The following is a 13,039-nucleotide window of genomic DNA, read 5'->3' as shown; positions in this document are numbered from 1 at the left end:
TTTTATGTTGGTTAAGTTTGTGAAATATTAGGTTTTATACCCGGTCACAAAAGTGACCGGTGGGAAACATCATAGCCGGACTTCATTGAAATTCAATTAGACATATTTACATTAGAAAAAGGGTGTTATACTACCGGTCACAATTGTGACCGTTAAAAAAATTCTCAAAATATATCTGTAAGTGACCCCAACTACAAAATTGATAATTCTATTTGTTAATTAAGATGTTTTACTTCTTTTTGTAGTAGTCTGAGGTAGACATCTTCTTCTAGATGTGCAAGCAGGAAGTAAACTGATCTGGTCATGTGACCTTTCACCCTAGTCACATGACATTGATACATTTTAATCAAGACAATCTATTTTTTCATTTAAAAGTTTAATTTCTTGCCCAGAGCCAACATCAACACTTTTAGAGCTTTCAGAAAGAAGAAAAAAAACACGGTCACAAATGTGACCGGTGGGATTAAACGGGTTAACCTGTAGATTAAAAGATTATATTTATGCTTGTTACTATATATAATCTAAACAACACACAAACAATCCTTAAATATAGGAAATCTGGGTTATATCACTATATGTAAACCTACCGCCTGTTAAGTCAAAGTCATCCACCAGATAAACAGAGATGAAACAAACAATAACAAATCTAACCATTGAGATAACAACCTTCTCCCATCCGAGAAAAAAAAGATGGAGATATATAGAGACATACAGTAGACGTCATTTATGAACTTTTTCGCAAGAAGACGGAGAAGGTGGCTGTGGGACAAGAGGATCCAACTCAACTCTCTCCCACTCACTCCACTTATCCTTCCTCCCGCCTCCTTCCTCCCCTCCTCCCAAAAAAGGGGTGTGTGTTTCCCTGTGGTCCCCAGTCTTAACACTTCGCGGAGAACTGAGACGCCACAATGAGCTCTGGAAACTAGCTGTGACAGACAAAAGCCACACATACTCGAAATGGATTGCAAAGTTCTGGCGATGGTGGCTCTTCTGACCGTGGCCATGTGGAGCCCTGAAACTGACGGTAAGTCATCTAACATCACCAGATTGACAGGGTTTGGAGATTATGATTAAATTAAAAGATGGATAATTGGTCAGCAATTCATTTGAAAATCATTTATGTGCTCCTGTTGTTTAATTGGTGAGTTAGCAGAGCAAAGGTTGTAGGTTTGATCCAAAGGAACACATATTGAAATATATATATATGTGATAGAATAAAATACTAATATTTAAACATGTCAAAATTTTGTATTTAGTCTTATTGCATTGCAAGCCCCTAGGTATTGCATGTTTGCTGAATGTTTAAGGAGTTAATGATCATTAAGAGGTTTCATTAATATCACCTCACAACTGCTAAGTACCCTGCATAAATTTGCATACGTGCCTGCGTGTTAAATACTTGTCCTTACATGTTAGCCAGCCCGATTTAAAAGGACACAAGCGAGATGTTTAACCAGCTGAACCTGGTGGGTCTGCAGCAGCTTTGTTGTTTCTAGAGAGAAATCCCTTCATTGCGTTTCAAAGGCTTCATGGTTTGCTCTCTTTTAATGGGTGTCTAATTAGGGTATAATAAGGAAAAGTTTTGGAGCTGTTCACTTGGTGCAGTGTTTAGTCAAGGCAAAGTATTTAGCATGACAAAGGTCACACAGACAGCGTAAAAAAATCTAATTTCGGAGTTTGACGTTCCTCATAACCTGCAACCAAGGAGATGCGAGAGGATTCGGAGAATGTTCTTCAGCAGGTTAATTTAATGCACGTATTCAGGACTAACCTCGAGTGCTTTGCTGCGATTCTTCAGTGTTTAATGTTGAGGACCCTCGGATTTTAAAGTATAAAAGGTCCTGATGAAAAATGTGGCGAGTGAAAAGACGAGAGCACTCGCCGTGTGAACGCACGAGAGCTAAAATGTTACGCTAATCTCTTTTTAATGATCTGGGTTTGTTAATGGACGCAGGTGATGGGACACTTTCAGCAGATGTGTTCAAATCGAGGGATCTTTTGTGTTATGCACCATAATACAGCGTTAATCTGCTTTGGTAATATGAATTAAAGTCAGAAATCAAGTTTGGAAAACTAAAACTAAACAACTAAACTAAAAAAAAATGTTTTGTTAGGTATACTAAAAATGTACAAAGACATCAGAGAAAAAGTTATTGAATCAAATAACACTGTAAAAAAGTTTTTTCATAAGATAAATAATTTAAAATGTTATAAATTGACAAATGTGACCCTGGACCACAAAACCAGTCATAAGAGTAGACTTTTTTAGATACAACTATTTGAAAATCTTAAATCTGAGGGTGCAAAAAATACAAATATTAAGAAAATTGCACTTAAAGTTGTACAAATTAAGTCCTGGGCAACACATATTACTAAAAAAAATAATGTTTTGATATATTTACATTAGAAAATTAACAAAATATCTTCATGGAACGTGATCTTTACTTAAAATTATCGATTTTAATGGCAAAAATCACTAGGATTTTGAGTTTGACCCATACAATGTATTGTTGGCTATTGCTACAAATATACCCATGCCACTTATCACTGGTTTTGTGGTCCAGAGTCACAAATATGTATCCTACAAAAAAAAAACACTAGTATAGGAGCACTAGTATATTGGAAGATGATCTAAAGCAGTGGTCTCCAAACATGGTGCCCGCTGGCACCAGGTTGCCCGCATGGGGTCTGTTAGTTGCCCGCCAAAGCACATTTTATTAATAGCCTTAATTTATTTAATACATAGATTTTATATTAGCTTGGCTTCTTTTATGTATGTTAACATTTTAAACAATGATAAAACATATCAACAAATAAAATAAAATAATATCAACAAGTAAAACAAAACGTTTTGAGAAGATTATATCAAAAAGTAACCCTCCAGATTGTTTTATTCATTGTGGTATCCCTTGCTCACAATAAGGTTGGAGACTCTTGATCTAAAGTGGGGAACTAATTTGTGCATGAACCATTTGTTTTACTTTAAGGATATACAAAAAGTATTCATTTAAAAAATATGCAATAGAAGTGGATCTATTTTGACAAAAAAAAGGTTAACTCAGTTTTTGAGATGCATTGTTGCTATTGCTTTGCATTAACTCGCACTGTTTTTGTTGTGACTGTATGACAGCCAAACCCATCAGTTTGGTGGAGAGATGCTGGTGCCGGTCCACTCTTAACACCGTCCCGCAGCGAAGCATTCGTGAGATTAAGTTCCTCCACACACCCAGCTGCCCCTTTCAAGTCATGTAAGTCAACCTTCTGGAGCTTTCAAACCCATATGAGTACTGATCACGTATGTAAAGGCATTTTAAACGTTTCCTTTTTTAAAGTAAATACTAAATTAGCTAAAAGTTTGCGCATGCACTGTAAAAAAATACTTTGCTGCCTTAACATTTTTTGTTGAGTCAACTCAGATTTACAAGTCATTTCAACTTACTATTATTTATCTTGACTACAGATGAGTTGTTATAACTACAGGTGAGTTTTTAGAACTTATAAAATATAGTTTAAAAAAGTCAACTTAATTTTATAAGTTGTAACAACTCATCTCTTGTCAAGATAAATAAAAGTATGTTGACATTACTTGTAAATCTGAGTTGATTTAACAAAACCTTTTAAGGCAGCAAAGTATTTTTTACAATGTGGGAATAAATCAGTTATTTTAGTTAAGCTTTACCTTGTGATACAGTATACGATGCTTTTTATTAGTATTTGTTATTTCATGCAATGTAAAAAATATTACCCGATCTGGTGTTGTAGTGTCTTGCAACATATATCTTTAGTACAACTAGATTTGTTGATCTAAAGTAACTTCAGACCATACATTTGAAATAAATTATCCTAAAACAAGATCAACACACTGTCCTATTCCCTTTATACATTAAGGTAACATCTATATTGATTAAAATGTTGCCAGTTGATTATTTTTATGAATAAAATGAATGCAGATCTTTCTGAGATCTTTTTTGTAAAAAAAAATAAACCATACCAAATCTAACTACATTGTTACACAAATTAAGGTCATTATAAAGGATTGTAAATATCACTTTGATGGCACATTTTCCAGTGAAAGTGAGAAGCCGGTTTCAAGTTTTGATAGGTGTGGGAAAACAGCGAAGTGTTTGATTCTTGGCTATCAGAAAAGACAAACATGAAGTGAATTTGTCCATGACAAGTGATGCAATAATTGTTAAGGGTCGAAATGATTACTGCCGTGTTTCGGGTGACCTTGCATTTTTCCTTTCGACCAGCATTTGGAATTATTTTACCGGTCTGGAATGTATTAAACCAAACCATTTGTACTCCTGTCGGGCACCAAAAAGCCAAATCGCTGGAGGGAGATCAAGGTTATGAAGGTTACAGGGGTTAGCGTGTAGCAAAGGGTCATTTCGGGAACAAACTTTGGCCGGAGGAAATCACCTTTAATCTGCCATCTTCGACACGTCTTGTTTAGGAATCTATTCGGATTCATCTGGCTAGATGAAAGACAGACTTTTTCCCCCTCACACGCATCACTCAGTTTGTTGTTAGCATTAGCTAGCTGTGAGGTAATTACTACCTGCTGGCTCGGTCCCAGACCACCGACTAGCTCGTTTAGACTAGCTATAGATTAGCTCAGAGCCCATTAAACCACAAACAAACAAACAACTAAAACAAATAGATTAACTCTCAAAATAAACTTGATTGAAGACATCCCACAAGAAAACAAACAGGAATTGCATTACGGTTTCGTTTAGTTTGCCGATCTGGAAGTTGATTGTGAGGATCCGTGTGGAGATTTGAGGTTAAGCAGATCTTTTATCTGACCTGACAGGCTCCATTTGTATAGACAGATTGAGACAGACATGTGTGAGGTGTAAGAAATACGAATAGGAGCCATTTGAGGGGCAACATGAGCTGCTAACTTTCAAACGTAACCTTTTGCCACAGAGGTGTGAAGTCTGGGTGTCAGTTGTGTGGTTTTACCCACATGTAGGTGAATAAGGGGATTTTCCTTGCTGTGTGAAGGCATACAAGATGTTAAACGCATCAATACGATTTCTGTTTGAGGGTATTTCAGATGTTTGACGTTTGATTTGCAATTAACTGAAAAAAAAAATCTCACATCAAAAGCCGTTTTCTTTGCCAGATAATAATCTTGTATTTGCTGAAGGATCACTCTGAAAATGCTGGGTTGTTTCAATCCATGGTTGGTAAAATGAACAACAATAGTTGGAATAAATTTACTTAGAAAAGTCCAGGTGAAACCACCCAACCTTTTTGCATAGGTTAACTGAAACGCAATGGTTGGCTTTATCCATATTTTAGCCAGCCATTTGGTTGAAACAATGCACCAGTTTTACAGTCATTGGTTTAATTTGTCTGGTAAATACACTTTAAAAAGTGAAAGGTTGGATCAACTTAAAATCTTACTTTAATTGGTAACACTTTTCTTTCAACTAAACATTTTCACTTAAAGTGAAACTAAAGTAATATATTTTAAAGGTTAGTCAATTTTCTAAAAAAAAATAAATCCAGATAATTTACTCACCATCATGTCATCCAAAATGTTGATGTCTTTCTTTGTTCAGTCGAGAAGAAATTATGTTTTTTGAGGAAAACATTCAAGGATTTTTCTCATTTGAATGGACTTCAATGGACCCCAACACGTAACAGTTTTAACACAGTTTAAAATTGCATTTTCAAAGACTCTAAACGATCTCAAAAAAGGCATAAGGGTCTTATCTAGCGAAACGATTGTCATTTTTGGCAAGAAAAATAAAAAATATGCACTTTTAAACCACAACTTCTTCCACCAGTCGTGTGACGCGCCACCGCGACCTCACGTCATCACGTCAAGAGGTCATGGATGACGTATCGAAACTACGCCCCAGTGTGGAGAAAGAGGACCGTTCCGAATATGTTGAATGATACTCAATAACGTCTTTGTGTCAGTTTGTTGTTAAAAAATCATCCGCAAATGTGCGTTTCATATATGTAACACGTGACCTTTTGACGGCATTACGCAATTACGTAAGGTCGCGCTGGCACCACACAGCCGGAGGAAGAAGAGAAGTTGTGGTTTAAAAGTGCATATTTTTTATTTTTCTTGCCAAAAATGACAATCGTTTCGCTAGATAAAACTCTTATGCCTCGTTTGGAATCGTTTAGAGTCCTTTAAAACTGCAATTTTTAAGTGTTGGGGTCCATAAAAGTCCATTAAAATGAGAAAAATCCTAGAACATTTTCCTCAAAAAACATAATTTCTTCTCGACTGAACAAAGAAAGACATCAACATTTTGGATGACATGGTGGTGAGTAAATTATCTGGATTTTTTTAAGAAAATTGACTAATTCTTTAAGTTGATCCAACTTTCCACTTTTTAATACAAGAATTAAACTTCTTATAGTTTGAGAAGCATTTTTAATTTTGATACACAAATAGTTAACTGTGGCAAGCAATTTTTCATGCATTTTATTTGTTTCACTTTAATTTTATGTACATGCTCAGTGCTGAGACTTCAGAGTCTTCATCCCAAATTCTGAACTCCCAGACAACACGACATTGTTCCTAAGATCCCTTTCTAATTCATCCGTGTTATCTGATAAAGTGAATTGACTCTTGGCGGTAGAATAGAAAAGAGGGGGTTGAAATCTACTCCGTGAAGGACAGCTGATATGATCTGATTAAACACACTGTAGAACCGCAGGAGTAGAAAGGTGCACTCTCTCTTATTCTGTCGTCCGAAACAAATCCCTTCTCCTCTCTCTCTCATTACCAGTGCCAAGCTGAAGAACAACAGAGAGGTCTGCATCAATCCCAAGACCAAATGGCTGCAGCAGTATCTAAAGAATGCCATTAACAAGTAAGAAGAAACTCTTTTTTAAGACAAGCAAAGACAGCGGGGGGTTTCTGACAAGCACTGAATAAAATACGGATAGGGTTAAAAAAGTTCTTATGTAAAGCATTTTTAAGCATCACTTTTGAAACTTTAGTCACACGGATAAGTGCAATGTCAACAAATAAACAAGATGAACCTAGTCATACTTACAAATATTAATTAGATGAAGTAGTTTTTTATCAAATGTAAAAAAAATCTATTTTCGTGTAATATATGCATCTTTTAAACGAAGTCAGTGCACTGTAAAAAAAATCCGTAGAAATTACAATGTTATTGCAGCTGGGTTGCCGGTAATATACCGTAGATTTAAATTTATGTTATTTACTGGCAAGAGTTTGTTCAAAGTAAAATAAATGTTAAATATTAACAAGTCTTTATTTTTACAGAATAAAACTGTACAATATCAGCCTCATGCAAAGCATTCTGGGAACCAGAAATCATCATCAACCTTTTCCTGTTTTTGCTTCAGATTTTGTTTCCCAGAATGTTTTGCTTGATCCTGTTCTTTTAGTTTTACTCTGTAAAGACAAAGACTTGTAAATGTTTAATGTTCATTTAACTTTGAACAAAATATTGCCAGTAAAAAACATAAATTTAAATCTACGGTAAATTACCGGCAACCCAGCTGAAATTTCTACGGATTTTTTTTACAGTGTGGCAGCTCGTGGCTCGAGGTGCACAAATTAAAAATATGTGTTCGGAGTGTAATGTGTGTTGCTCTTGTTTTCAAAATATGTATGTGTTGCGTCATGTGAACCATGTGCATCACTTGCAAAATAAGTGCCTGCTGCATATGCGTCAAAACCGTTTATGATAAAAGAGACGCTCACGTTCACAAAATACACGCAAGACACTCCCTTCACAGTAAACTCTGATGACACATGAGATTATGTGAGTATCTGGTGTCTCTTTTATCATAAACCCTTTAGATGCGTCTGCAGCAGGCACTTATTTTGACAAGACACGTGATGCACATAGGTTCACTCGACGCGCCCAACACATATTTTGAAATTACCACACACATGATGGGCTACATACATGTTGTGACGAACTTTGCATCGTGTGCCCTCGAAAAAAGAAGTCACCGGCCGCCACTGAACTAAGTTACAACAAAACCAACTGAACATACGGTATTATTAAATTAAATATTAGTAGCTATTTCAACCTATAGTGTTTTATAAAATGCATTTTTGTTGCCATTTAAAGCATAAACAATTTATTCAAATGCAAGCTTTTTTATTAATCTTGGAGGGAATTTACAGTTGTAGTCCATGACATCTTAATGACCTCAAGTATGTTATTGGATAATATTTAGGGTTACATTGTTAAATTGCACATTTAGCTAAATTTGGATAATTAGGCTGTATACCATAAAGCCTTTAGCATTTAAGCTGTGTTCTCTAATGACACTAAACCTATAGAAAATATGAAGTGCAGGCGCACAACAGAGAAGTTTACAAAGCTGTAATCGGCCCCCTATTGTGTCATACAGCCCAAATGAGCCACACCATTTAAACATAAACAGAAAAAAAATCCCTTCGACTGGATGATCATTATCACGTCTGCTGCTTGCTGACAGCTCTCTAAACGACTCCCATGAAAAATATGTGAATGCCAAATACCAAACAATACCAAAGCCAAACACGTACTGAATTCTTGCCATGCATATAACAGAACGGTTAGAAAAAAAACTTAAAGAGGACATTTCACAAGACTTTTTAAGACGTCAAATAAATCTTAGGTGTCACCAGAGTACGTATGTTAAGTTCTAACTCAAAATATCATATAGATAATTTATTATAACATGTTAAAATTGCCACTTTGTAGGTGTGAGCACAAATGTGCCGTTTTGGGGTGTGTTTTTTAAAATGCAAATTAGTTGATCTCCGCACTAAATGGCAGTGCCGTGGTTGGATAGGGCAGATCAAGGGGCAGTATTATCCCCTTCTGACATCACAAGGAGAGCCAAATTTGACTTACCAATTTTTTACGTTTGCAAAGTATGGTTTACCAAAACTAAGTTACTGGGTCGATCTTTTTCACATTTTCTAGGTTCATAGAAGCACTGGGGACCCAATTATAGCACTTAAACATGGAAAAAGTCAGATTTTCGTGATATGTCCCCTTTAAGGGGCAGTTTCCCTGACAGAGTTTAGAGGACTACACTGCGAAAAATTATTTTTAAGAAAATATTTTCTTAGTATTTTTGTCTTGTTTTTAGTAAAAATATCTAAAAGTTCTTAAATGAAGATGCTTTTTCTTGATGAGCAAAATGACCCAAGAAAATAAGTCTAGTTTTATACAAAAAATATCAAATTTAAGTGATTTTGTGCATAAAACAAGCAAAAAAATCTGCCAATGGGGTAAGCAAAAAAATCTTGAACATTTTACTTAAACACTAAATTCAAGAAAAATTCAAGAAAAATGTGCTTACCCCATTGGCAGAGTTTTTTTGCTTGTTTTATGCACAAAATCACTTCAATTTGATATTTTTGGTCTAAAAACTAGACTTATTTTCTTGGGTCGTTTTGCTCATCTAGAAAAAGCATCTTCATTTAAGAATTTTTAGACATTTTTACTGAAAACAAGACAAAAATACTAAGAAAATGTTTTCTTAAATCATTTTTTGCAGTGTAGGCCTTAGTTATAGTAGGACATTTTGGGGCGGTTTCCCAGACAGGACTTATCCCCAGAATAAAATGCATGTTTGAGTTGCCTTAATTTAAAAACACCTTGCATTGACATATACCAGTGCCATTAATATGCACACCAGAATTGTTTTTGTAAGGTTTGTTTGTAAAAACTACTTAAAAGTCCAGCTATAACTAAATCCTCCTGTGTCAGCGTGGGTTTACTCCGGGTACATCGGTTTCCTTCCGAAGGCCAACAACATGCAAGTTATTTAAATTGGAGATACCAAATTGCCCCTACCTGTGCATGGATTAACTTTTATGGATCAACTTGTGTATGGATTGACCAGTTTCGCCATGAATATAGCCGTAGATGCTGGAATGGCATGAAGAATAAAGAAAAAGAAGGATAACTAAAGCCTAGTAATCTAAACCCTGTCCGGGAAACCGCCACTTTAAGTAGGTTTTACAAACATACTTTACAAAAAACATTACTGATGTGCATATTGAGACAAAACAATAGTACAATATATTTTAAAATATGTCAGTGCAAGCTGTTTGCAGTTAAAACTAGAGTTAGAACGATTAATCGGTCTTGCTGATTAATCGGCACCGAAAGTTCATTGGTGGAACAATCCGCTATCGGCAAAAAATCTATGCCAATAGTTTTTCCGAGTGTGTCCATTGCTTCATATCATTATAAAGTAATTAATTTGCTGAATTGATGCTGCATTAACAGTGAAACAACAGCAAGAACTAGGGATGCACCGATACCACTTTTTTGGAGTACGAGTACAAGTACTTGCATTCAGTACTTGCCGATACCGATACCGAGTACTTAATAAAAAAACATGATTTAAATTTACAGGTAACAGCTTTAGTCATATAATTTAACAAAAAAACAAAGGACTAGTTTTCCAGTTTGTTGTAAACTCTGCCTCTTTGGACAACACAAGAGGCATTAACCCCTTACACGCCGCTCAAACATAGACATTTCTCAAACCGTGGTATCGATTCCAGGTATCGGGGGACTTTTAACGAGTACTTTAGAAAATGTGGTATCGAGGCCGATACCCGAAACCAGTATCGGTATCGGTGCATCCCTAGCAAGAACCTAAGATTTGATTAAATAATCAGAGTAGTTCACAGAAGTATTTACTTATTAATACTTATTAATATACTAAATATTTGTATTTATTCATTTAGCACATTTTCATGGTTCAGTATTGTTGTTTTATTACTTTTGTAATACATTTCAGCACTGTTTCACTTTGACTTGTTTGTTTTTTATCCACTATCCATTTTAAAAACTATCGGTCGATTAATCGGTTATCGGCAAGCAGGGACCAACTTACTTATCGGTATCGGTAAAATCCACTATCGGTCTCTAGTTAATTCTGCTAAGACATGCATTTTAGTTGGGGACTAGACTTACTGTAAGCCCTGTCCGGGAAACTGGTCGTAAATAATAGATTGAAATGTTAGCTATTATTACCTGAAAATATATCACAAATTTTCAACGTAAAGATGCATTCTTTCTTTTGAGATGTAATATTTTTTTGATTATTTTAAATTTTTACAGATATGAAAAGTTTTTAAATGCTTATTACTTAAAATGTAGCTGACAAATACTCGTATTCCTTCTTTTTCAGAATAAAGAAGTCAAAGAAAGGTGAGGAGTAAACAAATAAAGAGATGAAGAGAGAACCAGCGTGAATCTAACCTCCAAAGAGACACATGAAATTCGTCCGCTCTCTCTCTCAGAGCTCTCTTCCTCTTTCTGGACTGCTTGCACAAACAGCACTTCACCTGATCCTGCCTCTCGCACCCGAGCAGCCAGCAGCTCACCAAAACACAGCCAATCACCTTCATTCTGCCGCACTGATACCGTTAGCTGTGATTATATTAAGCTGCGTGTGTGAACGGACCGAATGTATTTTTTGTGTAAACCGGCGTAATACAGCACGTTCGAGAGATATTTACAGGTTTTTAGCTACTTAAAGGGCGGTAATATGAGAATTTGTGGATTTGTGTCATAGCCGTGAGGGAATTTGTTAAGATGGTTTATGAAGGAAAAAAGTATGTGGAAAAGTGGAAATGTAAAAAACCCTGTTTAAGCTCACATTTATTTCACTATTTGCTACTATGTATCTCTATCCCACAATCACAGTCTTCCTCTCTGCTACCTGTGTGTAAATTCGAAGGAATGCCAGACACTGAATTTTAAAATATATGCAGATATACTGTATGTATAAACCAGGTATTGATAATGCAGTCACGCCATGGCAGCTTAAAACTTCTGCTCATATCAAGCAACATTTCAGGACTCAGGCCTTGTGTGACATTTACATCAAGGATCTTTACGTTTAAGTGCCCTTGTTGTAGGTCATGCCGCTTGTGATGGGATCAAACATGAACATTAATGTTTCATGTAAATATTCTCCAGCACTACACGGCTGTCGGTGAACAAAGGTTGAACGGGGACCAATACTGAATCACAAAAATGCAAGCGTTTTGTAGATTAAATTAATATTAATATGTATTTTGAATATATCATCTTGTGTTTTAGTCACGGCATTAAGGGACATGACTGTGATTTTTGTGAAATTAACTTGTTTAGCTAACAAACTTTATTTCCGTTCTTAACGTTTTGACTCAAATGCCCGAATGCTGTTACTTTGTTTGAGCCACTTTAAAAATGTAAGAAGTTTCTAATGTAATGATTTATTTTTGTATTTTGTATTGTTCAATACAAATAAAAACACAATACAGTATAAACAAAGTTGTATGGAGTGCTGCATCTTTCTACATCAAAAGTAAATTAACTAAACTGTTGACGTTTATAAAAAACTAACTGATAAACAATTTAATGACAGATGTTTGAAGGTTACTATATCGACCCGTTCACTGCAAAAAATATTACTTCGTATTGTTGTCTTGTATTCACACTGCAAAAAATTATTTAAGAAAAAATTCTTAGTATTTTTGTCTTGTTTTCAGTAAAAATTCTAAAAACTCTTAAATGAAGATGTTTTTTCTTGATGAGCAAACGACCCAAGAAAATAAGTCTAGTTTTTAAACCAAAAATATCAAATTTAAGTGATTTTGTGCATAAAACAAGCAAAAAAATATCTGCAAATGGAGTAAGCACATTTTTCTTGAACTTAGTGTTTAAGCAAAACGTTCAAGATTTTTTGGCTTACCCCATTGGCAGATTTTTTGCTTGTTTTATGCACAAAATCACTTAAATTTGATATTTTTGGTCTAAAAACTAGACTTATTTTCTTGGGTCGTTTTGCTCATAAAAAAAGCATCTTTATTTAAAAATTATTCGATATTTTTACTGAAAACAAGACAAAAATACTAAGAGTTTTTTTCTTGAAAATAATTTTTTGCAGTGCAGTACAAATATCTAAACATTCTTAAATCAAGATGCATTTTCTTGATAAGCAAAATTACCTAAATTTTTTTACTTTTTTAGACAAAATGTATTTAATACATACACATACATATATATATATATAT

General features: G+C 35.0%; 1 protein-coding gene across 1 annotated transcript; it reads left to right on the top strand.

Annotated features, from left to right (window-relative positions):
• Nucleotides 1-870: 870 nt before the first annotated feature.
• Nucleotides 871-12,106, top strand: cxcl12b (chemokine (C-X-C motif) ligand 12b (stromal cell-derived factor 1)). The gene is made up of 4 exons (XM_065259653.2): nucleotides 871-1,024; nucleotides 3,131-3,248; nucleotides 6,765-6,848; nucleotides 11,167-12,106. The coding sequence occupies exons 1-4, from the start codon at nucleotides 958-960 to the stop codon at nucleotides 11,195-11,197; spliced, it is 300 nt and encodes a 99-aa protein (XP_065115725.1). The 5' UTR covers nucleotides 871-957; the 3' UTR covers nucleotides 11,198-12,106.
• The last annotated feature ends 933 nt before the right edge of the window (nucleotides 12,107-13,039 follow it).

This window comes from Paramisgurnus dabryanus, chromosome 24, assembly GCF_030506205.2.
Source record: "Paramisgurnus dabryanus chromosome 24, PD_genome_1.1, whole genome shotgun sequence".
NCBI classification, from domain to species: domain Eukaryota; kingdom Metazoa; phylum Chordata; class Actinopteri; order Cypriniformes; family Cobitidae; genus Paramisgurnus; species Paramisgurnus dabryanus.
This window is presented reverse-complemented; position numbering and strand designations above follow the sequence as displayed.